General features: G+C 38.0%; 1 protein-coding gene across 14 annotated transcripts in view; it reads left to right on the top strand.

Moving 5' to 3' along the window:
• Positions 1-22696, top strand: part of MBNL1 (muscleblind like splicing regulator 1) — a 205460-nt gene that overhangs the window by 163411 nt on the left and 19353 nt on the right. For all 14 annotated transcript variants that reach the window (XM_049629676.1, XM_049629666.1, XM_049629672.1 and 11 more), the window contains 2 exons: positions 9776-9976; positions 22177-22434. In XM_049629676.1, coding sequence (XP_049485633.1) covers positions 9776-9976; positions 22177-22434 — 459 coding nt within the window. The remainder of the gene's footprint in view (positions 1-9775; positions 9977-22176; positions 22435-22696) is intronic.

Here is a 22696-nt window from a genome sequence, read left to right as displayed (position 1 = left end):
CCCCTAAAACTCTCTTTACGTTAAATCTTATGATTGGCAGGTATTAAAATGGTCATCAGACTCACCAGTATAGGCTGTGCATTTGCAGACTATAACGGCAATAATAATTTTAAAATTTGGTATAGATCATCTTTAATTTTGAGAAGAATCTTCCTTTCCTTCTTTCCTTGAAGAGTATCTGTTGCATAGCTTGTGATTCTTTTAAACTCAGATTGCAATTATTTTGTAGTTACAAATGCTAGCAGAATTCTAATAGTGGTGAAACAATATCATACACTTGCAAGTCTCATTAAAAGAGAACTAATCGGGAGAGAAAGAAACTCCCAGGGCTTTTAAGCAAAGAGCTAAATATTCTAAACTGTAGGTGATCATAGAGATTTAATGTTTACTGAGCAGGATATGTGAATAACTTTTGATTCTGAGCACATATTTATTTACTTGGGGTTCAGGGGAGTATATATATGATAAATGACTTTAATAACCTTTACCCACATTTACTCATAAAAATGTAAGGTTAATATCCTAAGTAATTTTAGATTGCAAAAGGTGTCCTGATATTAATTGTGATCTAGTAATTCTGTATTTAAATGCATGTTAAAATCTGAAATGATGAGAATATATCTGTCAGTAATTTATGTCACTAACTTATATGCAGTATTAGAGGGTTATGGAAATGTGAAGACCCATGGTTTTCTGATATGCTAATTGTAAGCATGTGTGCTAATTTTTTTCCAAATACATTTTAACACCTGAACTCAATGTAATTATTATTCTCTCTTAGAACTTAATGCACCAATCATTCCAAAAAAGAGGGGGGGATTGCATTTCGAGGTGGGAGGGATCTCCATATCACATAGGCAGTGATACCAATTATCAGTACTATGCAGTTGAGGTGAGAGAATATTATAATTCTGTGTCTGTTTTAACCTGATTTTTTTTCCATTATTGGGAACTCAGTTAAAAATATGATATCTTAAATTTATTTTTGTGATATCTGCTAATATTATATCTGTACTGGGATAGCATGAAGATTTGGTTAAAGAAGTTTAGTTATGATCATTCTTGGTAGCATAAAATATAGGATAAGAGCTCTCTTTTGCAACTGACTCTCTCGCACAGTTTCAAAGATCTGATAAATCCTTGGGGTGGCTACTACTTTAGCTGATAGAAGATCTCTCATTGATGTGAGACACTTTGTTCCACTTAAACATTTAAAGCCTGCTTAGCACCAGTCTCTATCCTCTCTGTGACCGGGAGCACCTCGAGGTCAACAAGTGTAATTCCCACACTGTGGAAACCAGTGCTGGCCATGGCAGTGAGCAGCTCACTGTGAAGCCTTGGCCCATCTCCTGAGTTAGTCCTTGAGCTCTACCCTCAAGGCCATTCCAGGGTCATCACGTGGGTAACCTGGGACGAACCGTAAACAATGTTTATGCTCACGTCTGTGAAATACAGTAACAAACGTGGTGTTTATGAAATCACGAAATCACAGTTTCTGAAATCATCAGAAAAATCACATTTTCTGGTGGTTTTGGTGGAAAGTTCTCTACTTCGACAAAACATTTATTTATATTAGTTGTGAGCACATTCAGGCTTTGTGTTAGTTTTCCCTGATATGACTAGATTTGAATGTGGAATTACCCTTCTGCTACAGGCATCCTGAGATCACAGTCTAAAAATAGACTCTGTTCAGGGTGACTTTTTTGGTAATAAATATAGAAGTCGTTTTAATTATTCAATTTTAAAGTATTTGGGGCTTTAATGACTGTGGAGAAGGCTTTAATCCAGGAAATTTGCCTTCAAAACCTCACCTGAGACTTTGCGATTCTTTGTGTAGTCAGCCCTGTTTTGATGAGGGTCATGATACAGAGATTCGGAAATAAATGAGATGGTCATAACCAGCTGCTTACTGGAACTTTAATGCTGGGTCTACAAATAGGGATTATAACAGGGTTGGAAGCAGCCAGGATGGCTGCTAGGACAGATGTTAGTGTTTGAAGACAGAGCACAAATGTGGATCCAACCCAGGTAGTGGTTCTATCAAAGATGATACTGTGAGCACATCCTTAATAGCAGGAGGAGTAGGAATGTCTGAGTAGTTTCAGGATTTGTAGTCAAGTAGGTGAAGCATCTTAGTTTTCTAGGGCTAACCAGTTTGGCCCCCAAACCATAGCCTGAAGGACCACGAAGAGAAGGAGCTGGGAAGCTCTAATCAAATCCAGAAGCATCTCCTATCGTGCCTGGCATATAACAGAGATCAAAAATTTCTTGATGAGTGAAAGAATGAAGTAAGGAGTTTCCTTCCCCAAATACAAGGAAGAGAGCAGAGGTTTGTGTTAGTTTACCTGCCCCTGTGATTCCAAAGGAATCATGAGCAGGAGCCAGAGTACAAGCCCAATTATAGAGACTGTGGCATGGAATGGGGCATATGGTCGGATATGTGTTAGCAGAGGCAGCCAGGGGCTTGGTGAGAGTACCACTGAGACCAGGCAATAGCTACTATGTCCCTCAATTGGGTTTTCCTCTTTTCATAAATTTTCAGAGACCGGGTCTCTCAATTTAAGATCTTCAGAATATGACCTTGGGCTGACTTGGGGAATTCAGGGATTTATAGGAGAGTTTCCTGTTTTTGTGGACTTTATGATGTTGTTATGAAATGCACCAAGCCAAGAACCAGAAAGAGGGCTTAACATTTTGGGAGCAAAGACAACACTCTAAGGGCATTTACTGCACTCACTACTTTTTGTATCAAAAATCCTCACAACCGTCCTATAAAGTAGATATTATTATCTCAACTTCAGCAATAAAGATACAGAGGTTCTGAAAGGTTAAATAATTTGCATAAGGTACATGGCTCGTGTGTAGCAGGACAAGGATTTTATCCCAAGCTGTTCAGGTTCTGGCATCCATGCTGTAGAAACACTAGTGGGAGACATCCACCAACCACAGCTCTGAGTCCGTGGTTGATTCATTGGAAATCTCTGGCCTTCTTCAACATACAGTGAACGTTTAAAATATATTTTCTGCAAGTTCCTAACAATCTTCTAACACAATTGTTCCCATTTTGTAAGATGAGAAAATAAGTAGTTGAAAATAACAAATTGAATTTATCTCTGTCTCCTCCCTAAAATTTGCATAATAAATGATTAAATAACTGCCATTAATTCTATTATCATTTCTAAGCCCCTAATAAAAATGTCAAAAGATCACATTTCTCCTTATTATATTGATATTTGAAGATAAATGGAAGACCTGTAGTACTTGATTACCCAAATTTTAAAAATTAAGTATTTGTATTTTTTTCTAACTATTACTTTAAAAAATGATTGCATTGCCATGCACTGTCTCATGTAAAGATAATCCAACAAGAAAACCAAACAACCTAACCAAATATAGACCGTATCTTGTGGCTCACAACTCGGAAGCATCTGGTATATTTCTTTGGTCCATCCCAGAAAGGTGTCTTCAGAAATTCTGTTGATTCCAGCTGTCATTGCCCTTGAAGAACTCTGCATAAGTAGTGGTTATGGAGAGCTGTATCTGAGCTCTGGAGTCCCACCAGCAGTGACCTCATCTGCCTTTCTCTGTGCTCTCCAGGGATAACGTTGGCCATCCATAATTTCCAATGGCAGCTTCCCTTCAGGTACACACACCTAGCCGCCTTGAGGTACATAACTCAAGTTGAATTACTGTGCATTTCATGAATTTGAAGTAGCCTAGGGATAAAGAAATTCAGAGTTACTGCACTTAGCCAAAATCTTGGAAGCTTCCTTGCAGTTCCCGTCGCCTCACCTTTGCTGTCACGGTGTTTCTTTGTCACAGCAGCTGGCAGTTGAGTGCTGAAAGCTTTGAAGTCATCATTTGTTACATGTCCAGGAACACCTAGAGTTCTTAAATTGGCTCTTAGTGCTTTACCTTCCAGTGTATTCAGCTAGTGATTGAGATAAGGCCACTTCATGACCAAGTGTTTCTGGTAAAATGTTTTCCACGGCCGTCATCCTGAGTCGTGCTCCCTCCACCTGCACTTCCAGTGCCTGTTTCGGTCAAGGAGTCTGTGCTTCCTGGAGCATCTTGACATTGGCCCAAATCTTAGGGACCAGGCAGTATGTGGTGATACCTTTTTACTTGATGGGCCAGACGTCAGTCTTCTTTAAGTGTTATTACTTCATTAAAACTGATTGAAGGGTAAGGTAAAATTAAAAGTAAAGCCAGGTGGTCATTGTGATTTGCCCAGTCAGCGAGTCAGTCTAGAAGCGGACTTTACATAGTATTTCTTATTTTAATTACAGTCATATGTTGCCTTCTTATTAAAAAAAAAAAAAAAGACATCACAATGTGAATTTGTTGAGAATTTCCATTAGCTTTTGGCCATTTATATGCAAAACAATTGTTTACAGAGACTTCTGTAGCTCCTCTATAGGATTGTGTATACCCAGAAACATGGTTTCATACACCTTGATTGTGTGCTGTCGAGTAAAAATAAAGGTTTATTCTTTTACTGCTTGCAGGATCAACCTTTACAAAGAGACATACACACACACACACACATGCACGCACAAGTAAAATTGAGAAAAATCTGACAAAATTTGTCTTCTGTAAATTGCAACAGATACTGATTAGATATTATTTATTATATGCACTCCATTAACTTTTTGTTAAAAGTCACAAACGTTATATGCAAAATAAACAGTGATTCACATCATGTATTAAAATAAGTTAGGGCCCCTATGCTATTTGCAACATTACAGCATGGTAATAATATATTACTGAAAAAAAACTTAGCTCAGCATAAAAAAATAAATCATACTTTTCAAACAAGCATACGAGATAAATTAATGATTAAATTTTCAGGTGTGGAGGAAGTAACATGAAATCTCTTTTTTTTTTTTTTTAATGTTCAAACATCTATACTAGAAAACATTTAATGCATTTGCTGATTAGTTTGTGTGCTGGAGAAACCAGTTAGTAAACCCATTAATACAGTCATTGTGTGTAGTCAAATGTGTGTAGGGGACCTGCGTAGATTGCAGTCACAGGCTGGATGCAGAATGAAGGCAGCACATTGCATAAGGCAGCAGTCTGAGTGCCTGCAGGGTAGAAGAGATGGTTAAGTAAACACATGTGGTGATCATTGCCAAATTCGAGTGCCGAGGAGTTCTGTGGTAACAGAGGGTAGGAGAAACCTCGTCAGAGTTGGAGATGTGGGTGGATCAGGGGAAGCTTCAAGAGAAAGAGTCGTGATTCTTGAAGCATGATTAGGAATTAAACAAGTGGACTGGGCAGGAGCAACCTTCAATGTAGAGGGAAAAACCATGTTAAGAAGGAAGCCGTAAGAGAACGTGTCTCCCTAGAGACCTTAGGCAGAATCAGAAATCTGAATCTATTTCTGTGTTTAAATGGTAGAAGACCACATAATGTATGGAATTGAAATTACCCAAGAGATTTGAAAAGTACTGCAGACAATGTGATGAGTGGGGAGTGCCAGGGCATTCAGGGGTTGAAGCTCTCCAGAGGATTCTAATGGCCAGCCAGCACTGAGAACCTCAGGTTTCAGAATCACCTGAAATCAGACACACCTGTGTCCAAATCCTAAGTCTTACATACACTCATTTATGATTATGGACACATAATCTGTGTGAGCGCTTTTCCTTGTCTGCAGAATGGGAGGGAGTAATGAAACCACCCCCCCCCCCCGACAAGACTATAATTTAATTCATCCACATATTCATTCTTTCACTCATTCATTCAGTGTATATTTATTGAGTACTTACTATGTTCTAGGCAGCTAGCTAGATTCTGGGGATTTGGCAGTGAACTCTACAGATATCTGTGCCACGCGCCCCCCTCCCCCAACTCCAAACAGAAACAATGGAGGGTTTTTTTTTTTCCTTTGCCCTATGGCGTTTATATTTTACTCCTATGAGAATTAAATATAATAACATAGGTAAAGCACTTAGCACAATGCCTGGCACACAATAAATAGAGGGAAGTCTAGTAATAATCATGTTTGCTCACATTTAACTAGGGTCATAATGTGAAATTGAATAACATTTTAATTTATAATAAAGCCTGATTACTTTAATGGAATCAAAATGTCTCATTTAAAACAAACAAGTGATTAGCCCATAAATGCAGCGACGTTATAAGATTGCAGTTTGTTTTTTCTCTGCTGAGGGTGTTCACTGGCAAAAGGCAATCATAAGTCAACCTTCCTTATGCCTTCCAGGAACAAAGATACCCGTAAATCATTATTACAAGAATGTAGTCAGTATCAGATACACCAATTACATAGTTATATGTTATCCTGTGGAGATTTAAGAGAAAATAGGGTGCACGTGATAATACCATAGCATTAATATCCATCCCTGCGACTCTGCTGAACTGTCTGCAGGATGGCTTTGGGAATGGAGAATTGGCAGTGAAGCAGTTCCCCAGCTTGACTAATCTGATTAGGGCACTGATAAGGCCAAGCAGTGACCTACCTCCAGCAAGGTGCTCTTTGAAAAAGGAATGTAACAAATGTGTAAAACCTCAAAATAACGGAAGGAATGTTGCACTTTTTGGGAGCAGCCTTTGGAATCAAGTTTCACAGTATAGAGCTATTATTATCATCGATCGGCTACCTGTTTAGCAAATAGCTCTACTTATCTGGAGAGAGAACAGTTAGAGAGAGCGCTTGCTGAATAGTTGATGTTTCAGAATTTTAAAAAGAATTTTTTGAATATTTATTTTTGATACAGAGACAGAGCATGAGCAGGGGAGGGGCAGAAAGAGAGGGAGACACAGAATCCGAAGGAGGGGCAGAGAGAGAGGGAGACACAGAATCCAAAGCAGGCTCCAGGCTCTGAGCTGTCAACAAAGAGCCCAACACAGGGCTCGAACCCACGAGCTGTGAGATCATGACCTGAGCCGAAGTCGGTTGCTTAACCAACTGAGCCACCCAGGCGCCCCTGTTTCAGATTTTTAAAGCTGCTAGATTTCGCATGGGGACAGTGCCCTAAAATTCTTCAGATTTGAATTTGCTCTGCTGAATTCAGTCAGAAAATCCATTCACATGACAACTCAATAGAAACAATCCAGCAGGAAAATTGTTGCCAGTTAATAAGATCAATATTTTTAGTTAGAAGTATTCGTTCATCTGTAATATGTAACTGTTGCATTATATGCATTATGGATTATAAATTTATTCAGTGAGATTTAACAGAGCTGAATTTTATTCGTCCCTGGTCTTATTCTCTTCAAGTAAGAATGCTTTTCTTAAAAATAAATGATTTTTCTTGCCTCCAAATAGCTTTGTAAATTTGACCTCTGCTTCTAAATAATTCTGGTAGATTGTGTACAGGGACATAAACATCTCAGTAACTTTCCAAAGTATGCATTCATTAAGAAGGTTCTACCTGAAAAATACACGTTAATTCATAGCAATAGAATACAAAGAGGAATGATACAGACTGTTGTCCGTATTTTAAACAGGTCTTCTGGTCTTCTGTGCTTGGTTGCTTATAATTCTTAAATACCTAATAAGAAATTAGAGTGTTGGTCTCATTGAAATTACATTCAGTGTATATGTAACAGCGTATGTTTAACCTGGATATTTCTGAGTAGAAGTCCAAGTTCAACACATACTCACTGTACAGGTCAACCCTTGTCCTGGCACTGCCTTAGCAGCCAGTAGACAGTGGAGCAGTATAAAATCAGCTGCTATTCAAGTAACTGTTGATGGAGAGAGATTGCTCTGGGCCCCAGTTTCTGACAGATTATTGATTGTTTATATCTGGAATGCTCAGGTGGTTTCCTGTTGTCAGTGCTTTGGGCAGGGACAGGGCTGAGGATCAGAGGTATTACTTTAGGCCACTTCATTAGGCAGGAGGCAGCGACCCGGCAGGGCAGCTAACCATGGCATTCAAACCAACACGTTTGGAAGCATAATTACAACTTGAAAATATGAGTGGAATGTATGGTATATTGTTTCTTCTTCCTAGTGAATCAAATAATGTATGAAATATTCTCTTTTCCATGGTCTTAATAAGAACGTGTACAGTAGCTGCAAAAATTCTGTCCTAAAACAATTTGTGAAGTCGAGAAAAAAGTGCATCCCGTAGGACAGGGATTTTCAACCTAAACACTACTGACGTTGGGGCTGGATCCTTCTGTGTTGTGAGGACTGTCCTGTGTGTTGCAGGCCACTTAGCAGCATCCCTCGCTTCCACGCATGAGACGCAACAGCGCCCCCAAGCTGTGACAATCAAAAATGTCTCCAGACATTGCCAAATGTGCCCTACAAGGCAAAATCACCTACGCAATTGAGAACCACTGCCCTAAGAAAAAGAGAATTCTTGAGTTCCATTTTACCCTTCTAAATATGGGGCAAGTCAGGGCCAGCCTAAATAAGGGTGTGTGTGTGTGTGTGTGTGTGTGTGTGTATTTTAAACATTTCTTTTGAGCTATGGGAATTATCCTTACATCTTAATTATATAAGACTTTATTCCAAAACTCTCTTGAATACTATGTAAACTCAGCGTTCATCTAACTTCTTATTTCTATAGGAGGGAAGAATTAGCTACATTCTAATGTCCCCTTCATTCTAAATAATTTGTCCACGATTCTGTTCCTTATACCACAGGGTAAAGAAAATTAATTGTTAAAAAAAAGTCCCTTAAAAAACAGGATCCATTTTGTCCGTGAGTTTTTGTATTTTGGAGACAAACGTTATTATTACACAAAGTATCAAACTTCAAGAATTGAAAATCTATTGAATTAGGAAGCTAAAAGATACCACCCACGGGCAGAAAATTGTTGAGCTAGATTATGCTTTAAAAACTGGAAAAGCAAATCACTAAAGTAGATTTCAAGTAAATTATTTAATTCTACTTAAGAACAGATATATTTTCTGATATGCAGATCTTCATATCACATCCTCCTATATCCATTAAAGCATTTCTGGCAGAAATTCTATCTTGTCACAAAATACCATGTGTATTTTTTTTAAACCGTGTAGCATTTCTTTAGAAGTTTTCTGTTTCAGACTTTCAGACATTCAGAATGGCTTCTCCCTAGTAAGGTAAATTCTTCGTTAAATGTTTCACAGGAGTATGATAAACTGTTGGAATATTTACAGTTTCTTTGGAAGAACCTGCAACAAGTGAATATGCCAAATAGTTTACCTCGTGTGTTCAAGAGAAATGGTGTCATCATCATCTTTCACACGTCCCATGAGATTTATTTCCAGTTTATATTGACTGTGAAACTCTGTTATCCTCTGGGAGTTCTGCTTTATTTATTCCAGATAATAGGACACTTGCAACCCATTAACAGTTGTAAACAGATCTCTCAAGTTCATCTGACATAGCAATTATGAAATGTATTTCTTAGACAAGTTTCTAGGATTTTATCAGGATAAAAATGGAGATTAGGTGACCCCAGGAAGTTTCTGTATTGAATAATTGATCTATTATTCAAAAAGAAATTACAAGCATTATGGAGACCAAGTTTCAAAATCCCAGCAGAAAATTTAATGGGTAAATTACCTATTGTATTCTAGAAAAGCATTGATTTGAGGAATGCTTATTCAAGAAACATTCTTATCCTGAATGAGAGTAAATAAACATAGAATTAAATGAAAAGAGGGAGGGCGGAAAGGAAGGATGGATTATGGATGGATGGATGGATGGACGGACGGACGGATGGATGGATGAGGGATAGATTATATAATGTAGAATATCAAATTTGAGCCAAGACCTGTATATTAAATTTTGCTTTTTATTTTATTTTTCAGCCAATGTTTTCAGTTGCACCAAGCTTAGCCACCAATGCATCAGCAGCCTTTAATCCCTACCTGGGACCTGTTTCCCCAAGCCTGGTTCCAGCAGAGATCTTGCCGACCGCACCAATGTTGGTCACAGGGAATCCTGGGGTCCCCGTGCCTGCAGCTGCTGCGGCTGCTGCACAGAAATTAATGCGGACAGACAGACTTGAGGTAGGAATGCTTCACTGGTTCCTTTATGTACTCCGTTCTGATTTTCAGAGTGTGCTGCTTGTTTACTTCTTCCACGGCCATAAAGGTTAAACAATATTTGAAGCAGAGATCTTGGTTTGGTGTTTGGAGCATTTTGCGAGAATTTAGGTATGCCATATTTGACCAGTGAAATGATTACGAGAGCCACAGCATCTGTACGTATAATAGCGGATAGGAACTTGGACTCTGGGGTTAGACCACTCGTTACTTCATTGGACCTCAGTTTCCTCATCCTTAACATGGAGATAATAATGGCCCTTACCTCCAGGAGTGTCTGACACACGGCAAATGCCTGCTAAATGTTGGTTGTTGTTGTTGCTAGTTAGAACCACCAAGGGGCGCCTGGCTGGCTCAGTCCATTAAGCATCAGACTTTGGCTCAGGTCATGATCTCATGGTTCCTAGGTTGGAGCCCCACGTCAGGCTCTGTGCTGATGGCTCAGAGCCTGGAGCCTGCTTTAGATTCTGTGTCTCCCTCTTTCTGCCTCTCTCCTGCTCGTGCTTGGTCTCTCTCTGTGTCTCAAAAATAAATAAACGTTAAAAAAAATCTTTAAAGAAAAAAAAGAACAACCAATTCTGTTCATCCCCTGACACTTTGTTCTCATAACGATTTGCTCAGCTACTATCTATAAAGCATTTTAGAATTTATTATTGGGAATTTCCTCATAGGCCTCACAGTATTTTGGTTGGAATAATAGCAAGGCAGCTTTGTTTGTGAAATGTGCTCTTATAAAAATGGTTTAAATTGGAAAGCGTATGATGCTCCAAGTCTCAGAGTCGAGGATGATCAGATCTATATGCTTTGCTGTTGCTGCATGGAAAAGAAATTAAAGAAGTAAATCTTACATTGAAGTGGTTGTTTCAGAATTGGAGCATGGCTATAAATTAATGGATTTGGTAAACTTCAGATGAAGAAAACAAAATGGCAACATTATTGTACATTGAAACTCTAAAACCCGGCATTCATGTTCAACTAAGGAACAAAGTGACTTTTTCCTTTTCCTCTGGTTAGGCTGAGGCAGTAGGTAGTTGGGGCCGAGAAGTTTTGGTTACTAGAAGAAGTTACTAGTTACTAAGAAAGAGGCAAAATAAGGCTGTTGTGTGACCCTAATTGACTCTAAATCAGTTTAGCAGGAATTTATTTAATAAGCACCAGTTTCTCGTTGGTAGGGCTTTACTGCATTCATTGCAAAAGATCTCAAATTTCAAGGTAGTGGGAACCGCCACCACCTTTTTTGATGGTGGTAACAATAGTTGGTATTTACTGGGGATTTAGTCTACCAAACACAGCATCAACCCATCACATGCATTGCATCGTTAACCTTCAAAACAATCTGCTGAGGAAGATGCTGTTAACTCCATCTTATAGGGCAAGAGATTTAGGGGAAAGCTGTGGCAAAACTTCCTCAAGGTCATGGAAAGGATGCTCCGGTTGGGTGTGAGCTCAGAGCTCCATTTTTAAACACGGTTTAAATCTCTCATTCCATACAAGTGATAGTACAGAGAGGAAGCAAGACATTTTGGCGCCCGTATATTCTTTAGAGTGTATTGTTTGTTTGCACGTTTACCTTTCACGAAAATTTTGGGAAAAGCTACTGATGAAGCCGGTCCCGTAAGGACAACTCCGAAAGGACGTGGAGACCTAGTTGCGTGCCCTCTGTGGACCAAGGACGGCTGTGTGCTAGAGACACACTTTGACTTGTGGGTGCTTGGTCGTTGTGCAGTTGCACTTGCTCATTATTTAACTAATGCTGTTTTCAGGTAACTTAGGAGGCAATTTAGGAATTTTAAATATTTAAAAAATCACTCGATGCTTAACGTGTGAGTCACCTTCCCCCTCCCCTGATCTTTCTCAAGCAAACCCTCGGTTCATAATGCATAATTGTTGATTGATGGGAACCAAATAGGCAGTCTGGGATGACCTTTAATGAATTAGTTATTGATAGGAGATGATATTTAAGAAGCTTAAAAATCTCTCTTTAAATCTCCTTAAAGGCTGAGCTGTGTGGTCCGAACTCATAAACTAATCCGACCATAGTTTTAGGTAGTCTGTAATTGGTTATATTTTGATTAGTATTTAATTTAAAATAAGTACTTTTGGGGCACCTGGGTGGCTCAGTCAGTTAAGCATCTGACTTCAGGTCAGGTCATGATCTCACAGTTCATGGGTTCAAGCCCCATCGTCGGGCTCTGTGCTGACAGCTCAGAGCCTGGAGCCTGCTTCGGATTCTGTGTCTCCCTCTCTCTCTGCCCCTCCCCCACTTGTGCTTGCTCGCTCTGTCTCAAAAATAAATAAACACTTTTAAACAATAAAATAAGTACTTTTATTATTAGTTCTGGAGTTTTCTTGTGAGGAGCTACTTTGTGTATTTTGTCTGTCTTCTGCTACAGTGACAGCAGTTGGCTGCTGTGACATGACTGTCATTTCCTTTTAACCCGAATTCCTCTTATCTCAGTGCTTGATAGTGGTAGGGCAGCGTCCTGTCTTATTCTGGTTAACAGGAGCTGCTGCCCTGTCACAGTTACAGTCTGTTAGCATATTGCACTGTGAAGCTAAGGGGCATGTCGTTCTGCTTGGTGCTGTGATTTTAGACACTCCTGTCTTTGGGTTATTTCCTCTCACGCTAACTGCACAACATATCGCAATCCAAAAGACATGGCAGTAAGTGCACACACTTATTTACCAGTTCGCCACATGTGTAGTTATTTCGGTTTAAATCTATATGCTCTTGTTTTTGCCTCTTGGAACTCTGAAGTGCATGTTTGAATTTTGAGTTCCTTTTAAGGTGAAAAAAGTTTAAATCAGTTTAAATATTGGCCAACTGTTCTTGCCACTTCTTTCTCTCTTTCTGCTCCAAATTGTTAGACCATAAGGAAATTAAAAATACCATAGATTATCAGCCTTCTGGTTCTTCTGTTTGGGAGAACTGACACATATTTACAGCACTCACTGTGATACTACAAAAAATGTTAAGTCGAACAACAGGAATCCAAGAATTAGTGTTAGCAGTTTTGCTAATTAGATGAGTAAGCTTGGGTCAAGTTTCTGATCTTTTCTGAACTTCATATTCCATACATATAAAATTAGGGGATTGTACCAGATAATCTGTAAGATCACCTCCAGTTAGAATATTCTAGAAGACATTTAAGTTGTCTTTTTGTTTTTAATGCCAGCCACAAGTTACTGAAAATTTTATTTAAATATAACATTCAAGTAAGCATATTTAAATACATTAAATTAGTTTAAATATACAAATGTATATTACATGTTTTATTAAATATATAGATGTAAAACACACATCAACTTTATATCAATATCCATATTATCTATCTTTGTTGGATACCTTTTAAGAGACTTTGTAGCGGTATACTTTCTATACTGTAAAATTCGGTATTCATGGTTTTCTCTAAAGAGGAGCAAATCTCTTAAATATTGGTCACTGAAATGAGGCTTTTAAAATTACATTTTTAACTTTGGGATACTTTTTTGTAATTTGAAAGCAGCAGTTTATTTTCAATGCTTGTTTTAAGAAATTGTTGGGACGCCTGAGTGGCTCAGTTGGTTAAGCATCCAACTTTGGCTCAGGTCATGATCTCACTGTTCGTGGGTTCAGGTCCCACGTTGGACTCTGTGCTGACAGCTCAGAGCCTGGAGCTTGCTTTGGATTCTGTCTCCCTCTCTCTCTGCCCATCCTCCACGTGCTCTCTTTCTCTCTCAAAAATAAACAAAAATTAAAAAAAAAGAAATTGTTAAAATTTATAGGTACTAGACAGGACTGAGGTTTTCAGTCATATCCTTACTTTATTATCAAGAGATGGTAATTAAGAAATTATCGTTCGACTTATTTTCATGATAACACAGTAATTTTTATGGTGCAAAAAGGATCCATGAATGCATTCATTCCCTCGTTTATTCAACAATATCCAAAGAACTACTGAACATCTTTCAAGTAAAAAAATACTTGTGAGGAATACCTTTGAAACCTTTCAACGGCTACCAATAGCAAGAAAAGATCCACATCAGAATATTGCCATGCTCACAAATGATACCCAATAACTTGTTAAATGAATAAATGAGCCAGTCAACCAGTTAATTAATTAATCACAAAAAGATACATGCCCTTATTCAGAGTTTAGTGTAATCCAACAGAGAAGATAACACAGGATAAATTTTTAACATTTGTTAACATTCTCCTTGGGAACATGTTTACATTTTGAGCATTCCAGCTACAAAACATGGCATCTTGTTCTTGCCCTTAGTCCTAGAGCCGCGGTTTCCAAGTTTTAATGGGATTAGAGTCACATGGGATGATCGCTAAAAATGCAGGGCCTCATCCCCATAGACTGATTCCGTAGGTCTTCCTTCACTGGGGGAGTCTTTTTCACAAATCAGCCAGGTGATCTTAAACACAAATAGTCTGTAAAATACTTACTCAACAGGATGCCAGCACCTGTTATTTAAGGCTTAGCTTTTCATCATTTACCTTATGTACAGTTATTTGTGACTCAGAATTAAAAACCTTCCTCCTCCAAAACACTTAACATTCTACATTTTGTTAGGTTGCTAAGAACGCAGTGCACATAATGAAATAGTTCAAGTAAAGTGATAATGATTAAGGTTGTTTATACCACCTACTAGTATTAATCAAGCAAAAAACTAATCCACTGACCTTACATTTCAGAGGCTGACAAAGATATTAGATTGCTATTTGGTTATGGCATCAGTTCTATATCAACAGTCTATATTCCAGGAAAGATGGGCACACCCCTTGGCTTCTGATATTTTTCAGCTGGAATTTGTTTGTTCTAGAATAGATTATTCTTGGGGCGCCTGGGTGGCTCATTCGCTTGGGTGTCCAACTTTAGCTGATCTTGCGGTCTGTGAGTTCGAGCCCTGCGTCAGGCTCTGTTGCTGACAGCTTGGAGCCTCAGGTTCTGTGTCTCCCTCTCTTTCTGCCCCTTGCCCTCCCCCCATTCATGCTCGCTCGCTCACGTGCGTGCTTTCTCTCTCTCTCTCTCTCTCTCTCTCTCTCTCTGTCTCTCAAAAATAAACATTACAGGGCGCCTGGGTGGCTCAGTCGGTTGAGCGTCCGACTTCAGCTCAGGTCACGATCTCGCGGTCCGTGAGTTCAAGCCCCACGTCAGGCTCTGGGCTGATGGCTCAGAGCCTGGAGCCTGCTTCGGATTCTGTGTCTCCCTCTCTCTCTGCCCCTCCCCTGTTCATGCTCTGTCTCTCTCTGTCTCAAAAATAAATAAATGTTAAAAAAAAAAATTAAAATAAATAAATAAACATTACAAAAAGTATTTTCAAATAGATTATTCTTGTGCTGAAAGTTTTATTCTACTGACAGAATCATGACGTGAGTGTCTAATTCAGGCCACTGGATGCTGAAAGCTTCTACTACTTATTGACCCAGAAGAGTCCAGTGACTTTTTTCATACAGGCATAAGACAATATGGTACCTATTGACTACATATAAAAAAAGAGCATTTAGAGCTAAATGAAGGTCAAGTATTAGTGGAAGTGATGCCTTGATTGAGATTTTTATAGGTGTTTAATGGATTTGGCATGATCCATTGCATATAGAAGACCTTCGATTCAAAATAAGATTAGAAAAGCAGATACTTTTTTAATAAGAGAAGCTTATTGGTAGGATTCTTTTAATTTTGTATTTTTGTGGAGGGTGTTTGGCTGCTGCTTGTATGACTTTTTAACTTCTCTAGAAAATTACTAAGAAATATTGAGAGTTTTGTGCACACAGGTCTAAGGAGTTTTGTTTTGTTTTGTTTTGTTTTTAAATCTGTACTAAGGCTGTAGAATGGCTCCTTACAATGTAGTCATATCCCCATTTAAAACATCTAGTCTGTCAGTTACTCTCTGTGACTAGTTTGAGTTTTGTTTGGGAGATGAAGAAGTTGTAAGTTGTTTAAAATACGTTAACTCCCTAAGCTTAACCACTCACTTTTGCTGTTCGTCTACTAATTGCTTCCTCCAAATTAAATCTAGCATTTCTCTGGTTTCATTTATTTAGCAACAGTGGTAAAAGTAACTGTTGACTTGAGCATTTTGACATATTGATGACCTTGTTTCAGAGTTGTATTTTCCTGTCCTGTTGGTTTACGTGTTTCTCATAGGAATGAATAAATGAAAACCTGAAAATGGAAGGATTTTTTTACTTGGTCAGTTTGATTTTTTTTTTAATTACATGGGGTAAAGTGATAAATTCTGAGCTGTATTATCTGTAGAAATATGCTTGTGTTCTCTGCCCTAATGGTATAACGAGGGATTCTGCCCTTTAGATTTCAAAGACATCTCCCATTTGATCTTAACAGAAATCCTCTGAGGTAGCTGACGTAGGTGTCTTTTTTTTTTTTTTTTTTTTTTTTTCATTTTTTTTAGAAGGAGGAAAATGAAGTTCAGATGGGCCAACTTTGTACAATTATTAGATAACATTGAAAGTAGGTATCACATCATCAGATTTCTTTCTTGGGAATTTAATTATACAATCTACTGAGATCATTGTCCATAATCACCAGAATTTTAAAATGTGAAGATTATAATCCTTTTTGAGGTAAAAATACGGATAATTTTTTGGCATTAGATTATATACTCATGACCATTAATGCTGTGGTACTTTGATAAAATCATTGTTTATCCAGTATTCCTTTTTAAAATTTTTTTAACGTTTTTTATTTATTTTTGAGACAGGAAGAGACAGAGCATGAACAGGGGAGGGTCAGAGAGAGGGAGACACAGAATCTGAAACAGGCTCCAGGCTCTGAGCTGTCAGCACAGAGCCCGACGCGGGGCTCGAACTCACGGACCGCGAGATCATGACCTGAGCCGAAGTCAGCCGCTTAACCGACTGAGCCACCAAGGCACCCTTCCTTTTTTAAAGTTTCATATAGCTCAAGCTTCGTAAAAAATAAAGTCTGTGATGCTTATTGTTGAACAATAGGTACATATATATGGAAGCTCCTTAAGTGTTAATATATATTTATATACAGTGTTGTATGTTATATGATATTATATGTATAAGCTCCTTCATATTTGTCATTACGTTTTAAATTGACTTCCCAAAATATTAAAATAGTCCCTGTTCCCTATTGTAATAAGCTCTCTGTTCCTGCTTTTGAAAGTTGTTTTCCAAAAATGACTGCCTTAAATATGGCGAGCACAAAACATACTACTTCAAACAGATCTTTCTTTAACGAACATGCAAATGACTGTCCCACCTTGAATAAGTTCAGACATTGGGATTAATGTCTTTAGAAGCTCAATGCCTTAACTTGCAGAACATTGCTGAATTTAATAATAGTTATAAAACCTGTTATTATTCTGACCATTTTGAAATAGGTTTGTCACATTCATAAAAAAACTTAGAGGTCAAATAACAGAACTATTTATTTTAACCAGATTTGTATTGTGTGTTTTCAGCTAATCTATACATTATCTTTCTTGGTATTCATGATTCCATAGCTGGTAAATGTAGGAACTAAGTAGAACCCACAATTTCTGATTCTAAACTCTATTTTCTTTTCATTATACCACTGCTGTTTAATTAACAGAACAAAAAAAAAAGTTAACATAGAATTAAGTCATATTCCTTTGGGAATTTTTCTAAGTACTTTTGATTTTTTTGATTTTCTAAGTACTTTTAATTTTCCATAATTATGGAATAGATGGTTCTGGAAATGGATTTTAATATTTATAAGTGTTCAGTGAGGGGTACGTGGGTGGCTCAGTTGATTAAGTGTCTGACTTCAGCTCAGGTCATGGTCTCGCGGTCCATGAGTTTGAACCCTGCGTCGGGCTCTGTGTTGACAGCTGAGATCCTGGAACCTGCTTCAGATTCTGTGTCTCCCTCTCTTTCTCTGGCCTCCTCCACTTACACTCTCTCTGTCTGTGTGTTTCAAAAATGAATAAATGTTAAAAAAAAATAATTAAAAAAATAAAAGTGTTCAGTGAATATCTTCCATTAAAATGATGGCTTTTAATGTAAACACAACCTCTTACCTATTTCGTATGAAAATTTATAAAACTTATCTGATTTATAAGACAAATCCTGCCTTAATGTTTGTAGAGTAAAAGATTCAACATTTTTTTGATTGAAACACATTATGTGTTTAGCTAAATAGCTGGAATTATTTTAATCTGTTTGAAAACCATTTACCAAACTATAAAAAGTGCTTATATTTTTTGACTCGCTAATGCCATTTCTGCAGATGTAACTTTAGAAAATGATTTTTAAATGCCTATGTTCATAAATATATCCCTTGCAATGTTATCTGTAATATGAGAATATTGGAAATAATCTAGATGATCTCTGCTAGAGTTACCTATATTCTGCACATCTGTTTGATGGAATTCAATGCAGCCATCAAAAATGATCACTCTAGACACTATATTTTAGTAAAATTAAAAAAATGCTTACATGCACTGTTGAACAAAAACAGGTCACCAAGTAGTAGCTATACCATAATTATAACTATTCGAAAAATGTGTGCATGCAGAAGACTGGATTGGAAAAGCAAAAAGAACCACAATGTTGTTAAGGATTTTCAAACTTAATTTTACCTGTTATGTTTTAAATTCTCCATACGGTAAATCCTACAATTTCTTATCCTGATTTGAATTCCGAGATTAAGTTTATTGAAGCTTGTCCGCCAGTTATAATTTGCTAATATGAAACCACACCTAAGATATTTCTTTTGAAGATCAGTATAGTCTAAAGTTTTCTTGAGTTCCTCAGAGAAACCAGGCCAAACTCAAATTCAGCAGTCCAGGGATGGATCCTGTTTTATTGGTGATGATTATTAGAGAAAAAGGTGTTTTCAAAGCGCTGGGAAGTTTGTTCTGTTCAGGTAGGTACCAATGATATAGACACACATCCAGCACTTGGCAAACCCCTCTGGCCCCTCTGGTATACAACTCTCAGCAGTACAAGTTTTCACAGGAGATTTTCCATCTTTTTTCTTTATTTTTTCAAGGGCAAAAATAATGGGAGAACAGCTATCTCAGTATATTTCTTCTGTTCCATTTCTCATGTCAGGAGCACTTTAAGTGAGAAAAAAATAAAAACAAGTAAAAAAAATGTGTATCGTACAAAAGCAGTTGACAACATTCTTTGAAACTTTGAAAAGGTTAGTTTTAGGACAAATTCTAAGTGGAATGCTAACTATCAATTCTTCTTAGATAGACTTAAAGTTCTCCTGAATTGCATCTTGCAAGATACAAAGAGTAGAAAATGATAAGAAACCACTCCTTAACCTGTAGGAACCACACACACGTATAAAGCAGATGGACAGGAATGAGAAGGTGTATTAGAAAGACCATTTGTAGAAGCACGTGGGTGGCTCAGTCGGTTAGACCTCCAACTTCAGCTCAGGTCATAATCTCTCAGTTCATGAGTTTGAGCCCTGCATCGGGCTCTGTGCTGACAGCTTGGAGCCTGGAGCCTGCTTCGGATTCTGTGTCTCGTTCTTTCTCTGCCCCTCCCCACCTTGTGCTCTCTCTTTCTCTCTCTCTCTCCTAAATAAATAAAAACATTAAATGAAGACCATTCGTATGCAATCTGAATGTAAGTTTATATCACTGAAAATAAAAATAATGTTGAGACAGAAAGAGAAATAAAAAGTCAAAATCAGCCCAGCACCCAGGTTGTTATTTTGGGAGAATGACGCTCAAATTTCTGGCACAGGCATGCCTAAGCCTACTTGTTTTGGGAAAATAACAAATCTTAGATTTTAATAGTTCTGAAAAAGCTCACCTTTGGATCTTTCTTGTCGGTGTGGCACAGAGTAAGATAAATTGAAAGACAGGGTGTTAGTTCACCTGCTGCCAGGTTCTTTGTAAGTACGTTCGAGAAAGCAGGAATTACCGGAGAACTCACCCCAGAAGTGTGCAGTCACATACAGTTTTCTATTGCATGAGACTACACTGACGTAGATTTGCTTATGTGGAAAAACAGCCTTTTTGTTCATGCGATAGTCTAAATTTAGCATCAATTTCATATACATACGTGAAAAGTTTTTATCCTCATTTAAGTGTGTCACTATTCCAGTCTATTTTGATGAGCCTAATTCAGTAAGTGTTGGTTAGGGACTGGGGATTTATGGTGTAGAAAGCTTTGCCACTGACACTGGTGCCCAGCCAGCGTGGAGGACAATAGTTCTGGATAACGGCTTAATCACTTTCAAATTATCAACTCCTGGTTATCCTTGTTTTCTTATGTTCAAGAAGACAAATGCAATGAGAAAAAAAAAGAAGAAGAAGAAGAAGAAGAAAACAGCTCTTCTGTAACCTCCTAAGTCATTTTTGTAGTCTTAATTTCTCTCAGAGTGTCTGGCCTATAGCATTTATTCAGTAATTTTTTTTAATTGAAGAAAGTGAATGAGATGATGAATAAAGTTGGCTCATTGCTGTGTATGTGGAATACAAAGCTTCAGCTAGCTTGAGGTCTAAAAATAGTGCAAGATGTCATTTATAATGCTGTTTTAAGATGTGGCATGATACAAATTATAGTGGTATTTTTTAAAAGAAGCTCTTTGCTCAGTAATGGGATATGAATATAATAGAGAAAATTACCTAGAATTAAATGGGATCATTTTATGTACACATATCCAAGAAAACCTGTGCCTTTTAAATCATAACAGGGTTCCCATTTCACTTCCTTGCTGTACTGCAAAATAAAATGCTTGGGATCTGTGTATTTTCTGTTTGTGAGGAGATAACATGAAAAATAAAAACTGTTTGTGTGAAACAAGAAGTAGGAACATGAAAATAGTAAAAAGGACATTCTGTGTTTTAGATAGCCCTCTTGTGGTAAAAAGGTCACACTATCCCAGATGAAGACAGTGCTGGCAGACTCCTGCTTGGAGCAGCCCTCATGACAAACTTTAATAATAAGAGTCAAAATGGAGCAAACACATGAGAAATAATCCATTTGCACCCTTTCCCCAGGGACTCCATCCAAAATTAATAGGTATAAAGCAAATAAACAAGAATCTTTTTCCATCTGCTTTATATAGCTACCAAGGATCTCTAAGGGTTAAAAAAAAAAATTCTTGGAAACATTTGACTACAAAGCTATAAGATTTTACTTTTTATACTTGTAAATAATTTCAGATTCTCACAGCAGTTGCAAAAACAGAACCATGAGTTCCTGCCTATCCTTCTTACCCAAATATTAACAACTTGCATGGCCATGTTCTCGCTTACAAAACAAATTAGTACTGATATTCTGCTCTTAACCAATTTAGAGACCGCCGTCAAATTTCACCAGTTGTCCTACAAACCTCCTCTCTCTGACCCCGGGATCGTTCAGTCTCTGACAGTTTATCATCGTTATTTGCCTTTCATGGCCTTGACACTTCGGAAGAGGACTGATCAGTTCTTTTGTAAAACATTCTTCCATTTCAGTTTGTCCAATATTTCCTCATGATTTTTGTCTTAAGATGAAATTGATTGTCAAATTGGTTTCCATACAACACCCAGAGCTCATCCCAGCAGTGCTCAATGCCCATCATCCACCCTCCTCTCCCTCCAACCCCCCATCAACCCTCAGTTTGTTCTCAGTTTTTAAGAGTCTCTTATGGTTTGGCTCCCTCCCTCTCTAACTTTTTTTTTTTCCTTCCCCTCCCCCATGGTCTTCTGTTAAGTTTCTCAGGATCCACATAAGAGTGAAAACATACGTGATTAAATGCCGGTTATGCATTCTCGGCCACGATACAATGAAAGTGATGTGGTGACCTTTTTTTCCAGTGTGTCCTACCAATCAGTAGATACACAATGCCATTATGTCTTCTTACTGGTGATCTTCATGTTGATCACTTGCTTAAAGTGGTGGCTTCACTGTAAAGTTACTCTTTTTCCCTCGGTAATTAATAAATACATCAACCTAGTATAAATTAGATGCTTTACCATAATTAGTATTAAATTAGTATTAGTATTTTCTTTCTCACAGAAATTTTACTGAAATGGGGCTATAACTTGTGCACCGAAGGAGGAACTCTTCAAGTTATTTTGTGCTTTTTTTTTTTTTGCAAATGGTCTTTTCCCCTTTCGCGTGTAGCCCTCTACCACCTTTAAGTTAAACTCTCCAGAAAGATCGCATTTGCCCACGTTGTTGACCAAGTCCCATGCACTTAATGACCTCCTAGGTATGTCGAGAGTACCAGCGTGGCAACTGCAACAGAGGAGAAAACGATTGCCGGTTTGCTCATCCCGCTGACAGCACAATGATTGACACCAATGACAACACAGTGACCGTGTGTATGGATTACATCAAAGGGAGATGCTCACGGGAAAAGTGCAAATACTTTCATCCTCCTGCGCATCTGCAAGCCAAGATCAAGGCTGCCCAATACCAGGTCAACCAGGCTGCAGCCGCTCAGGCAGCAGCCACCGCAGCTGCCATGGTGAGTAGAGACATCAGCTCTCTCTTTGTTAGCCGTCAGTACAGCAAACTGAATGACTAGATCTGACTACAAGCTATTCATTTATTAACCTTAAATTTTTTTATTTTTATTTTTATTTTTTTGCTGAAGATATGTTTGTTCAGGTATCCCAGACAATACATAATGAAGTTACCGTTCACAGAAGTGAGGGTAACTCCTCAAATGGTTCAGATTGCTCCTACCCTTGGCCTAACTCTTAATACTCTGTCTTATTCTGGATATA

The sequence above is a fragment of the Panthera uncia genome, chromosome C2 (assembly GCF_023721935.1).
Source record: "Panthera uncia isolate 11264 chromosome C2, Puncia_PCG_1.0, whole genome shotgun sequence".
Lineage (NCBI taxonomy): Eukaryota > Metazoa > Chordata > Mammalia > Carnivora > Felidae > Panthera > Panthera uncia.
This window is presented reverse-complemented; position numbering and strand designations above follow the sequence as displayed.